Raw genomic sequence first — 16885 nt, 5'->3', positions numbered from 1 at the left:
TCTCCCTGCACAGGGAATCTGAACCTTAGACTGGAGTGAGCAGCGGGAATGCTGGGAGACCTGACATGATCCCAGCTCTTTGATTTTTGTCCAGTGTCACATTTTACGCACCAGGACGCAGGAAATGTACAACTCCCAGCCTGTCAGGCACCTGGCGCAGGCGCTGGCGGTCAACTCTCAGTACATCCCAGGCCCCTATGACCCGTTCAGCGGTTACCATCACTTCCCGGGCATCGCGGAACCGCCAGCAAGTGCCTGGAACTCGGTCTACGCTCCCCGGGAGGAGTTTCCATTTGGGTACGGAACTGGGTCAAGCCCCAGCGGAGGACAGGTGAGTTTCTCCTCCGCGGAGCTGACTGTTCCGCCCTCCGCCGGTGGTGGGGCGTCGTTCTCCACGTACGACCCTGTGTCTGACCAGGAGTCCATCTTCAAGAAGAGACCCCAGGAAAGCATCAGACCAACAGCCTCAGGTGGGATTATACTGGGACCATACCGTTAAAGAGATGAAATTAAAGCCAGATTTACTATAATATTAAAATCCACCCTGTGGTGATTGTGGTTGACTTTTATTCCACTGGCACACTATATGTTTTGCAGATTACATGCTACCCCAGTAATATACACATTAAGTACAATAATAAAAGAAAAAAGCAGCTAAGAATAAAAAAAAAAAAATCTGAATCCTAGTTCTTATCAATTTTAATACCATCTGTTTAACATTGAATTCAGTATTTGGCCTTTGCAGAATACTTGAGTATTTTTTAATAATTGCTTTCATCATCAAAGGTACTTGGAACTTTTGAGGTCGGTCATGCTCAGCCTTTTGCCTGTGGCTTAAACCTGCTCGCCAGGTCGTTTTTAGTAAGACACCTTTACTGCACTGGACAAAACACATGCACGTAAAAAGGCTGTGACATTCAGTTGCGCGGCCTTTCAAACAACATTAAACTGACTTAAAGGTCAGAGTATATCACAACCTGTAGCCATTTATAGAATAATGTCGGTCCTCACACATTCTCCTCTGTTTCCTGTTTCCTGTGACTAATGTTAGCGATCAATGCGATGCCAACATAGAAGAAGTCTGCTGAAGTTTGGCTCCTCCCCAGACTGTCATGTTGGTGTGGGGTGACAAGACTGATAAGATGGCCGCAGCGGGAAGAAGTCAAACCAAATCTCCTCCGGTGGCTTAAGGCCTCACTTGTTTCCGTCTCTGTGTTGGTCTTTCCGGATCGATGCTGTCAGAACTTCTCAGATCAATAACTCTGATTCACTGTTTCCTGAGGGTGCGTGTGTGAGCATGTGCGGCTATGTAAACACCTATGTCAACACCACTGGCGGTGATAAGGAGAAGCACTGATGCAATGCAGCAGAGGAGTCTCTACATTATTTGTAGTTAAGGTGATTAATAGAGCTGATGAGGCTTTAAGTGGCGCCTGAACTTGAACGTGGCACCAGGCGGCTTCAGATTAGTCTGGTCACAGCTCACAATGCACGTGAATGCATGTGATTCACTGGCACTATTTTTACTTAACGTGTAGGTCACCAAAGTCTAAAGTTCCCTCCAGAGTTCCTCTTGCTAAAATTTGGGCTCTTTTGTGTGAATCAGCAGGGAAGACTCGCACTAAGGACAAGTACAGGGTGGTGTACACTGACAAACAGCGGATGGAGCTGGAGAGGGAGTTCCAGAGCAACCGCTACATCACCATGCGCAGGAAAGCAGAGCTGTCGATCACGCTGGGCCTCTCAGAGAGACAGGTGAGCGGGGAAAGTCCGTCTGACTTTCTTCCTATTCAGTCATGAACACTGAGGATCTTCAGTGTTTTAACACCACATTCTAAAAATCCAAAGCACAGTGTCACACTAACACACGTGACAAAAGACCTACGATGAAGCTTCTCTGCTGCCTCAATCAGAGTTAACATCGCAGGTTTTCTTTATTATTTGAACAGCATATAAGTCAGTGTATTACTCCTTTGGTCTATTAAAGTCAATCCCTGCAACAGTATTTTGTGGTGGAAGGAAATTACAAAACAAATGCAGAAGTGAGTTAGTCAAGCATGAAAATGTGTGACTGCCACATCGCTGGGTGTTGAGCATTCTCCTCCTCATATCTGCCAAGCTGCTGTTTTATTCTCACATTTACACTTCCCGCTCCTCTACACAGTTTGCATAAAGTACCCAGAAGTCACGCAGAGCCGAGCAGGGCATCAAGGAGGAATGCTTTACTGCTGGGGAGAACTCACAGCTCTTATAAAACATAAACCAACAAAATGTGCTTCTGCTCCTCTGAATGATGAAATGCTTGTATTAAGTCAACTGCTTTTATTATTGTTGGGAAGCAGCTCAGCCTCTTGGCCAGGTGAAAAGAGATCTAATCCCAAAGGACAATAGTGGTTAAATAAATCATATGTAATTAAAACTAATTTATAACTATGCTGTTCCTATCTATGTTTTTTCCAGATAAAAATATGGTTTCAGAACAGGCGTGCCAAAGAAAGAAAAATGAACCGGAAGAAGCTGCAGCATTCGCAGCAGGCCTCTACGACAACCCCCGCCTCCCCGCGCCTCGCTGAGCCCGTGGAAGCCCACCCCGGCATGAGCCCCAACGGCTTTTTTTCAGACACCCTGTCAAAAGAATATTAGTGTGAACGTGAAGGACTGTTCTGAGCTAAAATGTGTAAATACTTTATTTTTTTTATTTTGTAATTATTTTGGCCTCTGCCAATCACCAACGTCAACGTCAATCAACATCGGCACTCAGACGCCTGATTTTACACGCTTCAAAAATTATACAGTGCTAACGTCAGATTGTGGTCTTGAAATCTGCCTTAAGACTGTTAGAGCAACGAAAACAGGAAGGAAGAATAAGGGTGGACTTTCTCAACATGAACTTGTTTCTTTAATTAGAATATGTACTCAAATCACATTCATGGCTGTACATAAAAATATAAATGAACAAATTTCCATGTGACTTTATAAAAACATGTTAAATGGTGAATAGACACAGACAGACAGACAGACAGACAGACAGACAGACAGACAGACAGACAGACAGACAGACAGACAGACAGACAGACAGACAGACAGACAGACAGACAGACAGACTAGAGCAGAGGACTTAAAACGCAACCTTGGGGAGCCCCGATCTTGAGTTTTAATGTAATCTTTGCAATCGTTAAATTAGATGCCCATAAAAATAAAAAAGGAAGGAAAACTTTGTCAACTATTGAAATAGACTTTCAAAAAGAAATGGTTAAGAAAACAGGAACTAAAAGCTGTTTATTCTTCTAATCATCACACTCTGGTGCAGTATAGCTGATATATAAATAACAAGCCTGTGTCTGACATGACTTGGGAGCAGGCTGACCACATGGGTCCCTCAGACTGTCCAGCATGTAGCGACTGGGATAGACCGCACTGGGGTGAAATGGGGAAGGACGGCTGCAGTGGATCTAATGGTTCCCCATAATAAGGAACTAAGATAGTGCAACGCTTTAATGTGACTGCATTGAAAATTTCTAAACTTTATCTTTATTCTGCATTTCACTTCACTTATTCTTATATAAGTAATTTTAAATTAGCAGACTCATTTTATAAGACGTTCCCATTTGTGAGTGAAAAGGGGAAGGAGGGACAGGCCTGTTTGTCACATTTTCCCAGGTGGACAGACGATTTAAAAAAAACAGTCTCATTGCCGGTACTTCTGCTTTTATCATCAAGATTGTTAAGAAAGCAGAAAACACTGCTTGTAAATGCTTGTAGTGCATATTCGATTAAAAATATCATTTTGCTGGTATTAATTGTGGTTATGTCATCGATTCCCGTCATTTGGACTTGTTGCCTCTCGTGAGGCTCCGTTATGGTCTCAGAAACAAATGAACCTCCAAACTGTGCTAAAGCAGGAACATAAGATTAGAATTCATCATCAGTCACACACAAAATAATTCACATCAAAATAAAAATAATTATGCGGTGCACGTAACAAGGGAATAACTGTCAAATAAACCTCCCGTTCATGGTAACCAGGGGAAACATGCTGCATATTCTCATCCTCACACGCGATCGATCGACACTGATCAGATTCTTGATCGTTGGCTTTATTACACTTTATTACACTTCTGCAGTGTCAATGATTTGCCCAGGCAGATTATGTCAGTCATGGGTTCAAGACGCCTCTCAGGTGGTTGTTTAAGGACGCCACAACAGTCAGGAACCATAACCACCAATTTTATGGAAGCGTGAATCATGAATGCCAGTCCATGACTGTTCGACCTTTAACCTTTGCAGCAGCACACAAGAGGCAAACACTGGAGATAAATCACCCCTTTATAACCTTTTCATTTTAGATTTCAGAAAACCTAAATCTAAGACTAAAGTCATCGATGTTTTTTTTACTTTAGTAGAAAAACATTCCATTCCAGAATCACCTCCACTTCAGAGATTAAACATCTGCTGAGTGCGTTTATTTGACTGCTATGCTAGATTAATACTTGTGAGTTTGCATAGTTTTCCTCTGGCCTCTGCTGTGAACTCTTGACTTCTCTATCCCAAAGAAACTAAGTTTCAATTTTACAAAAAGGGACACACTGTATCTGGCCGTTCCCAATTCATCCACCCATAGACAGAGCAAATAAATATTTTTAAAGGAACAATTTTAGTCAGAGAGCGATAAAGATGTGACAACCCACAAAAACTTTTTTTAAGGGTTTTCATTTTCACCAAAAACTGGAAGTTATAGCTGTGAAAAAAGCAGAAGTTCCCTCACAGAAACAAAATTGTGCTGACCGAACATCCTGACAGCTGCCATGTTTCTCTTCAAGCAGCGAACACTGAGACAACATGGGCGGTGCTGACACACCGCAGTCATGGTGACCATAATAATCACGTACTAACTAGAATGAGACTAAGGAAGACCTTTTCTTCGCAGTGCATTTGGGTTGGTATTAACAAGGCAATGTGGCAGCTGAGTAGAAGGAAATTGAAAAACAAAATGTCAAAAAAGTTAAAATGCTCAAGGGAAAAGCCTGCACAAACAATCGCAGTGGAGCTGGGAGCCTGTCTATCTGCCAAGTCCAGGAAAATGATAAATAATAGTGACATTTGCGTTCACCTGGCCCTCCGGGGCCGTTCGATGAACTTGATCTCTCCATATTCCACCTGTGGCGCCCCCTGAGGGGATCCAGAGGGTCCCATCAGTCTGTTTTTCTGCTGAGGCCGCTCTGCAAACTTGATCTCTCCATATTCCACCTCTTGCCCCCTCTGGACAGCACCGCGACCTACGGGTGGCTTGTCGGTCTGCGCTGAAAAGGTGATCTGGCCATATCCTCCCATTTCTGCCTGCGGTTGCACGTCTCTGCTCGGCTGCTGCCTCTTGACGTCAGCATACTGTAACTCTTGATCATTTCCTCCTTTCACATGAGGTGAATTGTTACCACCATGAATACCTGACAGCTTCCACGTGCGTAGATGTTCCCACATAAACCTATTGTGATGATCAATTTTACCTCTAGCATTGCTGCTTTCTCTTCTCTTATGAGCACAGACCATCACAAAAGCGGCCATCAAGCCGATGAGCAGCAAAGAGAGTACAATTCCAATTACCATCAGGGTTGAACGTCCTGCAGTCAAAGTGGAGGACAAAAAACACAAATATTTCAATTAGCAAACATGAAGGTTTCATATGGAGGCAAATGAAGAAACATGAGAATAAACTTTAAGAGATTTCCACAGCAGGTAGTTATGACTTACGAAGGTAAAATGGAACATCTGTACTGGAGGATGTTTGATTGGAGGGTGTTATTTTAGTGGAGGGGTTATTAGACACTGTGATGTCACTCTCCTTACCAACATTGTCTGTAGTTATGGTTGTTGTTGTTGTTGTTGTTGTTGTTGTTGTGGTTGTTGGTTTAATACACAGTGTGTTATTTGCTGCAAACACCCACTGTGTTATGTTTGTCCCATTTGATAATTGACACTCAATGAAAATGTAGCCTAAAGGGAAGAAACTGTTCAACCACTGACACAAAAGCATCGATGTCACATTAATGAAGATGTTTCCATCATGTTGTCACTCACCACAGGTTGAAATCATCTCTGTTACTGAGGCTTCACTGATGTGATTCCTGACTAAACACACCAGCCGTCCTGACACTGTTTGTTTCAGAATGATCTCATTAGTCTCATTATTCCCAGAGAGGAGCTGATCATCTGTCAGTGTGTCTCCATCCAGAGTCCAGCTGTACTGAGGACTGTCTCCATCAGAGGAGCAGGACATCCTCTTCTCTCCCTGGGACAGACACTCAGACGTCAGCCGGACAGTCGACACAGGAGCTGAAACACATGAACTTTGATTAGAACAGAAAATGATCAGCTCTCTACACAGCAGAACATGAATCCTGTGTTATATGAGAGTTAGAGTATGACAGGAACATTTAATCAAAGCTCTCAGTCAAACGTACCTTGGATGTTCAACTGTTGAGTCCGTACTGCTGTTCTCACTCCATCCTCATTAAATATTTCAAGTGTATATTCACCACCATCAGTTCTGCTCAGGCTGTTCATCCTCAATGTTCCATTATGGGAAATAAACTCTGACCTGTTTGATAATCTAGCGTCTATCGTCACAGGCCCGTTACCAATCCGATTCAGAATTGTTACATTTGACTTCCTCCATTTGAATGTCAGTATCTCTGGGACTTTGTCCATCAACTGCAGGACCAGAGTTCCTCCCAGAGCTCCATAACACTGAGTTTTATCCTGCCGGCCATCACAGGAGGTTTCTACACCTGCACAACACACAAATGACCAAATCACAGCAATAAATAAACACCTAGCTGAGACCATCAACATCACGTGTTTTAAACGTGTCCACAGATTTTGGGATTAAACTATAATGAGTTCAACAAGAGAGGCTCAACAAAGCATCATGAATGTGCTACAAACTTTAATTAGAAATCAAACCCATGGATCACATAATCAAATGTTTGTTTTAGTCTGACCATCAAATTATAACTTAAGATATTTGTTTTATTCAAGGTTTCTTTCAATGGCTCCTGTTGAGTAGCACATCTATTTATTTAAATGGTTCCTTTGAGTAAAATATTCTCTAAACTTCCCTCAGCCTGCTGACATCTGATCAGACTGGTCGTCTGTTTAACGGCTCACCCAGAGAGACTCTGACCAACATCAGCAATAGTCCCATCACAGCCTTCATGCCTCTGCAGTGTTTGGTCTCAGTTGATCCACTCAGCAGGTCCCCAGAGAACGACCGGAAATGCAGCATGAACAACCGAGCGTGAGCGTCCTGTAACTTCTCCTGATGATGTGACCAGACTGAGAAATTTGACTGACTGCTGCTTTTATCTCTTCTTGAATTCGTGCTATAGATAAGGAAGTGATGTCACATTCACTTCCTCTTTAGTCAGAACCAAAAAGGACAACAGTCTTCTGATGGACTCAGGAGAGAAGAAGAAAGGATTTCTTCTTCAGGTTGAAACAGGATTTGAGACAAACATCTGAGACCAGAGTTGTTTCACATTATTGTTGTTCTTGGTACCAGAGCTCAGCTAAAATATGGACCAAGAGGTCTCTTCTGTACCTCAAATCAGGCTACAGATCTGCTGCTCAGGGATTACGAGCCAGGACTGTGTTTGCTTGGCAACAGTAAGCTAACATTACTATTATTATCAGTATTATTATTTAATCATTGAATAAACAATTTTCTCAGTACGATAGTCATTTAAATACATCTTATTTCTGAGTAAAGGCACCAACGTCAGCAGAAATTTACAGCACGTGATCAGTGAGGGGTGAACAGCAGAGGCAAACCCCAAAGTCAACAAGGAATTGTCAAGAACATTTGTGTGAACAAAAGAACAGACACACACAAATGTTCCAAACAGAACTGCACCTGTGTGTGTCCAGATCTGCTGTGATCCACCGGAGAATTGTTGGATTATATTATTCTCCAAAAGCTGAACTCAAACAGCTAAAATTACATGAAACATTTGTTTCCTATCATTTTTATGCACGTATTGATAAAACAGTATCTTCACTGGCACCAAGCACGTATTTTATTCCAAGTGCTGCCAACAAATCGCAAAGGCAGAAATCACAGTTGTAAACATTTTCAAGGATGAATAAAGGCCACAGATTAAACAGAGAAGACTGGGAAGACATTGATGATCAGTAGTTTTAATGTGAGGCTACAGATGATGAATTACTATTGATTTATGTATCTTTCTCCTTTTTAACCACTGACTTATTTGCTTTCTCTGACTCCTCCATCAGTTTGGGTATTTGTGCATCACCTGTGCTGCATTGCCCCCTTCTGGTTATTTTATAGTATTACTGCGTAATGGTAAAAATATTCGTGATTTTTGTTATTTCGTGGCTCATATTAATGTGCTTCTGTGTTGAGCAACAGCTTTGAATTTGTCCTTCAAATGTTGCTCCATAACACTGACCAGTGAAATTATTTTAATAGTATTTCTTGTGAACACGTTATTAAATCAACAAACTTGAGATCAGAACCACACCTAACCTGCAGGACACAAGATAAGAAAGCAGAAAAAATATACCTTCATTACATTCTATAATGTTCTTACAGAGTTTTAGATTTTATGTTTTAACAAAAAACTATGTTTTTATTCTACAGATTTCATAATTTGGATTGTGATAAGATGAAGTTCAAACTTTACATATTCACGACAGCCTGTCAGGTTCCCAGTTTCTAGGAACTTTTTTTGCAGGGTTCTCCTGCGGGGGGCGTGGTGGAGCCATGCCTCAGCCGCAGGTGGTGTCGGGGACTGGTGCACCTGCAGACACTCGGTAATCAAGCCACCTATTTATGGACTGTTCTCACGGTTGGCCAGCGTTGGCGTGTTTGGTCTGATTCGGAATACACCGGCTATATCCTCCTGGACTATCGTGAAACTTTTTCCTTCGTGGATAACTTTTGAACCCGTTTATCGGTGTGTGTGTGTGTGTGTGTGTGTGTGTGTGTGTGTGTGTGTCCCAGTCCCAAAACTGAAGAATGTTCAAGTGTCTGTGCAGGCAAGTGTTTATGGTACTGGACTCAACATTAACACTGGAGGTGTGATTCAGAGTCAATACATCTTTATAGCACAGGATACCCATACACTTAGGGCCTGAGCCCCAACTCACAACAGCTGCACTTCTTGCAGCAGAGGCAGCAAGTGTGGTGCAGCATCTGCTGTTGGGCCTGTCTGACCAGGAGATGATGGGCCACATCGAAAATGGGAGTAAGAGGGGCCATCAGAGCCAGCTGTCATGTGAAGGAAATGAGACTGACTTTGACTCAGATACACCTGTTGGTGAAAGGCCAAGAAGCAAAGATGTTTTCTCCCTGGAAGAAATCAACCGGTTACCAGATAAAACATTCTGTCACAGCTCAGGCTCATGGCTGTGACAAGGTTGGAAGACCAGACAAAATTTCAAGAGTTCAGCCAAAAACTTGTTTGGAAAAATGTGAACAAGAAAACGGTGACTAAGCGAGATCTGTGTGCAGTAATGGCAATCCAACAAGCATCTGCATGTCCATATGGGGCAAAAAGAGTAAGAGCGCCACCGGAGGAAGGAAGGCACATCGGGCTGAGGTGTGGCTCATGAAGCTGATGAAGAAGCTCCAGAACCTGGAATAGGAAAAAGTCCCTGAAAGTGTCTGATTTTTGCAGACACAGTTTATAAGATCTGTGTGATTGAAAGACTGGTTGGTTTTGATTTATTAGACGAGAAAATGTGTTTTGCGTAAACAAACTTGACATCTTCAAAGAAGACTGGTCATTCACAGCATGATGTTTTCTCCAACCATCTTCTCATTCTCTTCCTTCTCTCTCTTTCCCAAGGCAAGATCTTCTGGACACTTGGAGGCTTTAACATCAGCTACGTAGGCAGTACACTTGGGTTGGATTTCTGACAACTGGATCAAGTCAAATAGGCTGGACAGAATCTATATTTCACCGTTTAAACTCAAGATTACTGAACAGCAACATTGTTGTAGTCGTTTCACTGACTACCACCTAGATTAACTGGCCATCACAGCAGCAGAGAGAGTACAATTCTTTCAGTATTTCTATAATATACTCCTCCAGTGTATAACTGTGAAAGGCCCTGGCAGCAGTGGAGGCCATTTAGAGCCGATTTTAACTTTTTGAAGCTGTGAAGGGACGTGGCTAAAACACAATTATGCATGTTTTGTCAACAGAACACTTACATTTGCAGTGCCACAGTTAAAGCAGCCATAGAGCACTTAAAGCGACCATCCAGAGTTTAGATCAGGACAGGGAGCTCTGGCCAGGTCCTCCTTCCTCCAGCTAAAGGATATGATCTTTTTAGCCTTGAGAGGTAGACAGTGCAGAGGATGCAGATGACTTGAAGGACCGATAACTACTAACCCAGAGGAGATGAGGAGCATGCAGAGGAATTCTACAATGGCCTTTTTGCTACTGAAATTTGCAGTCCGGAGTGTCTGGGGACATAGGGAACTTTCACTGCTCAACTCAGAGGAAACAGCAGCTCTGGGCTCTGAGCTTTCTCTGGAGGAGCTCACAGGAGTTGTAAATCTGATGGGGTCAGGCCAGGTGCCAGGGATCGATGGTCTCTATGGTATCTGCATGGAGCCTTGTTGGAGTGCTAAAAATTGGGGCGCTCTCCAGGTGTCCTGCCAGTGAGCAGTGCTTTCTCTGTTGCCTAAAAAAAAAAGCAGACTCAGCCTTATCAAAGATCTGGCACCCTCTGTACAGACTATAAGGTGCTTTCCAGAGTCTTGTTAAAAAAACTAAAACACATCATGGAACTGGTTGTACAGACTGATCAGACCCGTGCATCACATAGGACTATAGTGGACAGTATATTTTGATTTCATTCATGATGTGAATGCTGCCATTGTCACTTTAGGCCAGGAGCAATCTTAACCAGGTGGATCAGTCTGCAGTCTGCAGTTAGGGCTTCATGTATTGGTGAGGAGGTTTTAGGTTGAGTTAGCTTGTTTTATCGGGGTCCACAACCTCTATTGAAAATGGAAGTGGGACTGAGTGGGCCCTTGCTGTGCAGGTTGAGAGGCTGACTAAAGGGCCTTTCATTTCCAGGGTGAATCTAGAATCTGTGAATCTGACCTCCTTCTGACAGTGTCTGCGTATGCTGATGTTCATATCTTTATCTGCAGTCAGGAAGAGGTTCAGTGTTTGCAGGAAGCTGTATCAATGTATGAAAAAGCCTCCTCTGCACAGTGTGTAGAGGCAAAGAGTGAGGCTCCGTTGTTGGGAGTGTGGAGGGCTCAAGCAGTGCCCTGTCTGCCCGGTGGGGTCTGAAAGTGTTGGGGTTCTAAGGGAGTAAAAGAAAAGTCTGTATCTGGTTGTCGAAGTGTAAATGGTTGCTAAATGAGGTGTCATATAGATGTAGAGGTCTACTTGCCAACAACTTACCGGTAGTTACCTTGAATCTTTGGCACACCCTTATCACACCTACACCATTAAGAGGTCTGCTGGATAAAACAGAGATGGACAGCATCCATTTCTTTTGCTCTGGACACTGGATGCACAGGAAAACCAGGCTCATGACAGGAAGACATAAAGGTGAGATTAAGCTCCTTTTCTGCAAGTTAACATGGTTCTTTGATGTTTAAATATTGGTAATGCGCTTACATGGAATAAAATCAAGTATTGAACCCAGTTGGATTCTATAAACACTTTTCTTTTCACAGTCCTGCTCGAGAAGTCCCTGCCTGATTATGCAGGCCGGGGCACGGCCCACCGTGGGCTGGGCTCAACATAATTTTAAGATTGACTATGCTGTTTATGTCATTGTAAACATAATAGCTTACTGCTCTGTCTTGTAACATCAGTGGTCAAGGGACTTCAGTTGGTTTTCAGATTAATCCACTTGATCTTCGGGGTACAAAAGAACTTTGATTTCTAATAACCAAGCATTTAAGGCATGTTCTTTTTCTCTTTTTTGCAAACATGATGCTGTTGGAGGATTTATTTATTTTAAAAATGCTTTTACATAGCATTTTACAAACATGAAATATTATTTCAGAAACGGAAACCATAGGGTTAGGGTTTTTCACTAGTAAACAATAACAGTGCACAGAGAAAATACTGTGGCCCGAAACTTAAAGACGACCAAGAACAAATGGTGAACAAATGCCTGATCAAATACAAATGTAAAGACTGTTTTGTTTTCTTCTTCTAGCTGTCACAGGTGTTAGATAAAAGCAAAGGTCCAGCAGAACACATAGTAATGGTGGGCAACATGAATTTGATTTGCTCAGACTTGTGGAGTCTGGATGTGGATCAGGATTTTGATGGATGGTCAGCATAGAAAATGTGCTGTGCTGATACAATTTATATCATTTCAGAAGGGCATTTGTTTTTCTTTGGAGTGCATCATCTGTGTTCATGTATTCTACCAGATCCTGAGCAGTTGCCTCAAGGTTGTAGAAAAGGTTGTGCAGCTATTGGTTGATTGGACATTATAGTTACAGTACTTACAGTATGCTCTCTCCAGTGTCATTATGCCTGGTCAATACAAAGTATTATTTTGGAAACATACTGACCAATTCAGTATTTCATTGTTCTTCAAAGACAAATATCCAGTAAATAAGAAGATAGTGGTGTCTTGTTGTCATAGCCTGTCTTGCTATGCTGTACATGTCCTCAATATGATCACAAAGAGTCCTTCTTTGAAGCACCGCGTCCCGTTCAAGGCAGAATCCATAAGGTTTAAGAGGGGCCGTCACAGCTCTTTATTAGCTCTGAGTTATTGACAGAACAGGAAGAGGGAATACTGTATGTTGGCATCTGTGTGCTCTTATCTCATTCTTTAGGACCTTTTCCACTCTTTATAAATGATCTTCACTATTTCTAAACATTAAAGGGCAAAGGCATTTCAGTCTCTCGGAGCCCTTTTAGACCATGTTTCTGTGTGAATATGGTTGCATGGCCTGTATTAGGTCAGGGTTTCATTTCACTGAGATGGGGCTTAATATTTACATTAAAGTGACTAAAACCTGGTAGAACTGATCCTGATGTAAATGATGATGTTTATAAATACATTTAAAATAAAGGCTACACATAATGTGACACACCATGTCACCTAATGTATCAGAAGTACAAATTCATTTTCAGTCACCAACAGACCAAATCTGGTTCAGGATCGCAACAGTTTATACTGCAGAGGGTAAAAGTCAGCCTGGGCCTTTGTGTGGCTCTGGCCCTATTCAACAGTGAGAGTTTTTCTAGATTAATAAATTAACAAGAATACAAAATGTTCATAAATCTCATCAGTTCATCAGTATGTAGTAAAGCACTGAAAAAGTACTGAAAATATGAGCCTGGACCTCTTCAAGGTTTCTTCCTGTTATAGCGCAGTTTTTCCTGCCACTGTTGCTTGCTCAGGGGTCAGACATCAAGAGACAATCTAAATTGTAACAGATGCTTTAGAAATAAAGTTGCAGCTGTTATCAAAGCTTTAAAAACATGTTTGTGACCTAATTGCCCAGTAATTCCTTCTAAACGCCGACAAGCACATTTTTTTGGCCTCTTCTCTCAAACCCATCATGTGGTTTCACTCTGTAACTGTCACATAAAAACTGTTGTAACAATTTTAACAAATGCTTATTGATGGGAAATTTAAAGGAACCAGAGGATAAAATCTGCACATTTACTTGAACTCAGATGTAAAATCAGCAAAAGACTAAAGCAAAGATCTTTGTTTTATTAATTACATTTAGTTCATAGTTTCTAAAAGAAAAATAGAGCAGTATGATGGAACTTCTGTCTTTCAAAGAGAAACTCTTATATTTCAAAACATGAGCACAAACTATGATACAGTTATTTAGGTATTACACGTGAGAAAATAAAGGTTTATTCCAGGTCATAAAAATAAAGTTTAACCCTGAGCATCCACTCCTTCATCCAGGCAGTGTTCTGCTAAACCACCAGCCTCACAAAATTGCAAATAAAGTGATTTCATGTGACTTCAGGAGCATTTCCATGCATTTCAAGGTCTTTCTTGTGAACAACCTTCACTATAAACTCTCTCAGGGAAATGTGGAAGATGTTTATGTTATTTTCAGACAGTTAAAAGTGAGTATTTCTCATTTCAGCCAGTATAACTGAGTTGTCTCCATGGTCCCTCCTGTGATGATGGCAGAACCTTCAGCTGTCCCACGGATCTTCTTCTTCTTCCATGAAAAATAGATGAAAATCCCACTGAAGATGAAAATCATCACCAATGCACGGAAGAAAAGTGTGAGGAGAACATTATCTGGATAAACATGGATAAAAACATAGGAAAGAAATATCAGTAAAATAAAGTTATGCAGGTGAGTCACAATTGACAACAGAGTAACAACTGTGATCATCACATCATGACAGGTAATCTGAAAAAAATGTATTTATTACATTTGAGAAGAAATCAATAAAAGAAATTAGAAATGAACTAAATAAATATAGAAGGTAAGAACACAAATATTTAACTTGGGTGGATGTTTGATTGGAGGATGTTAATTTAGTGGCGGGGACATAAGACACTGTGATGTCACTCTCCTTACCAACATTGTCTGTAGTTATGGTTGTTGTTGTTGTTGTTGTGGTTGTGGTTGTTGTGGTTGTTGGTTTAATACACAGTGTGTTATTTGCTGCAAACACCCACTGTGTTATGTTTGTCCCATTTGATAATTGACACTCGATGAAAATGAAGCCTAAAGGGAAGAAATGGTTCAACCACTGACACAAAAGCATCGATGTCACATTAATGAAGATGTTTCCATCATGTTGTCACTCACCACAGGTTGAAATCATCTCTGTTACTGAGGCTTCACTGACGTGATTCCTGACTAAACACACCAGCCGTCCTGACACTGTTTGTTTCAGAATGATCTCATTAGTCTCATTATTCCCAGAGAGGAGCTGATCATCTGTCGGTGTGTCTCCATCCAGAGTCCAGCTGTACTGAGGACTGTCTCCAACAGAGGAGCAGGACATCCTCTTCTCTCCCTGGGACAGACACTCAGACGTCAGCCGGACAGTCGACACAGGAGCTGAAACACATGAACTTTGATTAGAACAGAAAATGATCAGCTCTCTACACAGCAGAACATGAATCCTGTGTTATATGAGAGTTAGAGTATGACAGGAAGATTTAATCAAAGCTCTCAGTCAAACGTACCTTGGATGTTCAACTGTTGAGTCCGTACTGCTGTTCTCACTCCATCCTCATTAAATATTTTAAGTTCATATTCACCACCATCAGTTCTGCTCAGGCTGTTCATCCTCAATGTTCCATTATGGGAAATAAACTCTGACCTGGTTGATAACTTATTCGTCATAGGCCTGTTTCTAATCTGAATCAGAATCATTCCTATTGAGTTTGACCATGTGAATGTCAGTATCTCTGGGACTTTGTCCATCAACTGCAGGACCAGAGTTCCTCCCAGAGCTCCATAACACTGAGTTTTATCCTGCCGACCATCACAGGAGGTTTCTACACCTGCACAACACACAAATGACCAAATCACAGCAATAAATAAACACCTAGCTGAGACCATCAACATCACGTGTTTTAAACGTGTCCACAGATTTTGGGATTAAACTTTAATGAGTTCAACAAGAGAGGCTCAACAAAGCATCATGAATGTGCTACAAACTTTAATTAGAAATCAAACCCATGGATCACATAATCAAATGTTTGTTTTAGTCTGACCATCAAATTATAACTTAAGATATTTGTTTTATTCAAGGTTTCTTTCGATGGCTCCTGTTGAGTAGCACATCTATTTATTTAAATGGTTCAGATGAGTAAAATGTTCTCTAAACTTCCCTCAGCCTGCTGACATCTGATCAGACTGGTCGTTTGTTTAACGGCTCACCCAGAGAGACTCTGACCAACATCAGCAATAGTCCCATCACACTGGGATGTCACCCTCCTTAACAACATTGTCTGAGGTTGTTGTTGTTGGTTTAATACACAATGTGTTATCTGCTACAAACACCCACTGTATTATGTTTGTCCCATTTGATAATTGACACTCAATGAAAATGTAGCCTAAAGGGAAGAAACTGTTCAACCACTGACACAAAAGCATCGATGTCACATTAATGAAGATGTTTCCATCATGTTCTCACTCACCACAGGTTGAAATCATCTCTGTTACTGAGGCTTCACTGATGTGATTCCTGACTAAACACACCAGCCGTCCTGACACTGTTTGTTTCAGAATGATCTCATTAGTCTCATTATTCCCAGAGAGGAGCTGATCATCTGTCAGTGTGTCTCCATCCAGAGTCCAGCTGTACTGAGGACTGTCTCCATCAGAGGAGCAGGACATCCTCTTCTCTCCCTGGGACAGACACTCAGACGTCAGCCGGACAGTCGACACAGGAGCTGAAACAAATGAACTTTAATTAGAACAGAAAATGATCAGCTCTCTACACAGCAGAACATGAATCCTGTGTTATATGAGAGTTAGAATATGACAGGAAGATTTAATCAAAGCTCTCAGTCAAACGTACCTTGGATGTTCAACTGTTGAGTCCGTACTGCTGTTCTCTCTCCATCCTCATTAAATATTTCAAGTTTATATTCACCACCATCAGTTCTCCTCAGGCTGTTCATCCTCATTGTTCCATTATGGGAAATAAACTCTGACCTGGTTGATAACTTATTCGTCACAGGCCCATTACCAATCCAATACAGAATCATTCCTATTGAGTTTGACCATGTGAATGTCAGTATCTCTAGGTTGTTGTCCATCAACTGCAGGACCAGAGTTCCTCCCAGAGCTCCATAACACTGAGTTTTATCCTGCCGGCCATCACAGGAGGTTTCTACACCTGCACACACAACAAATGACCAAATCACA

At 41.7% G+C, this 16885-nt stretch overlaps 2 protein-coding genes and 1 long non-coding RNA gene across 10 annotated transcripts in view; 2 read left to right on the top strand and 1 right to left on the bottom strand.

Moving 5' to 3' along the window:
• cdx1a (caudal type homeobox 1a) lies at positions 1–3796 on the top strand. Of its 2 annotated transcripts, none has more exons than XM_057042869.1 (3): positions 1–470; positions 1610–1755; positions 2461–3796. In XM_057042869.1, the coding sequence occupies exons 1-3, from the start codon at positions 125–127 to the stop codon at positions 2641–2643; spliced, it is 675 nt and encodes a 224-aa protein (XP_056898849.1). In that variant the 5' UTR covers positions 1–124; the 3' UTR covers positions 2644–3796. The 2 variants fall into 2 exon arrangements, with proteins under 2 accessions (XP_056898849.1, XP_056898848.1); XM_057042868.1 differs by having other exon boundaries at positions 1607–1755.
• The window catches only part of LOC130531100 (serine-rich adhesin for platelets-like), a 31773-nt gene continuing 17764 nt past the window's right edge, over positions 2877–16885 (bottom strand). For 2 of the 6 annotated variants that reach the window (XM_057042861.1, XM_057042865.1), the window contains 10 exons: positions 16536–16856; positions 16153–16407; positions 15193–15513; positions 14810–15064; positions 14576–14725; positions 6459–6785; positions 6076–6330; positions 5749–5991; positions 5505–5618; positions 2877–5408 (listed from right to left, as the gene is read on the bottom strand). In XM_057042861.1, coding sequence (XP_056898841.1) covers positions 5107–5408; positions 5505–5618; positions 5749–5991; positions 6076–6330; positions 6459–6785; positions 14576–14725; positions 14810–15064; positions 15193–15513; positions 16153–16407; positions 16536–16856 — 2543 coding nt within the window. In that variant the 3' untranslated portion in view covers positions 2877–5106. The remainder of the gene's footprint in view (positions 5409–5504; positions 5619–5748; positions 5992–6075; positions 6331–6458; positions 6786–14575; positions 14726–14809; positions 15065–15192; positions 15514–16152; positions 16408–16535; positions 16857–16885) is intronic. The other 4 variants (XM_057042862.1, XM_057042864.1, XM_057042863.1 and 1 more) reach the window with 4 other exon arrangements.
• Positions 7260–16709, top strand: LOC130531103 (uncharacterized). Of its 2 annotated transcripts, none has more exons than XR_008952015.1 (4): positions 7260–7662; positions 7766–11594; positions 14129–14610; positions 15969–16709. It is a non-coding gene; the product is annotated as an uncharacterized LOC130531103 (long non-coding RNA). The 2 variants fall into 2 exon arrangements; XR_008952014.1 differs by having other exon boundaries at positions 7269–7662; positions 9867–11594; positions 15969–16615.

This window comes from Takifugu flavidus, chromosome 9 (assembly GCF_003711565.1).
Source record: "Takifugu flavidus isolate HTHZ2018 chromosome 9, ASM371156v2, whole genome shotgun sequence".
Classification (NCBI taxonomy): domain Eukaryota; kingdom Metazoa; phylum Chordata; class Actinopteri; order Tetraodontiformes; family Tetraodontidae; genus Takifugu; species Takifugu flavidus.
The sequence above is the reverse complement of the archived record's forward strand: the minus strand, read 5'-3'. Positions and strand labels throughout refer to the sequence as shown.

Excerpts from the sequence above, each read along its gene's own strand:
- cdx1a (XM_057042868.1), top strand. The coding sequence starts at position 125 with ATGTACAACTCCCAGCCTGTCAGGCACCTGGCGCAGGCGCTGGCGGTC. Across the intron at positions 471-1,606 it reads CATCAGACCAACAGCCTCAG|CAGGGAAGACTCGCACTAAG; the intron begins GTGGGATTATAC and ends TGTGTGAATCAG. Across the intron at positions 1,756-2,460 it reads TGGGCCTCTCAGAGAGACAG|ATAAAAATATGGTTTCAGAA; the intron begins GTGAGCGGGGAA and ends TGTTTTTTCCAG.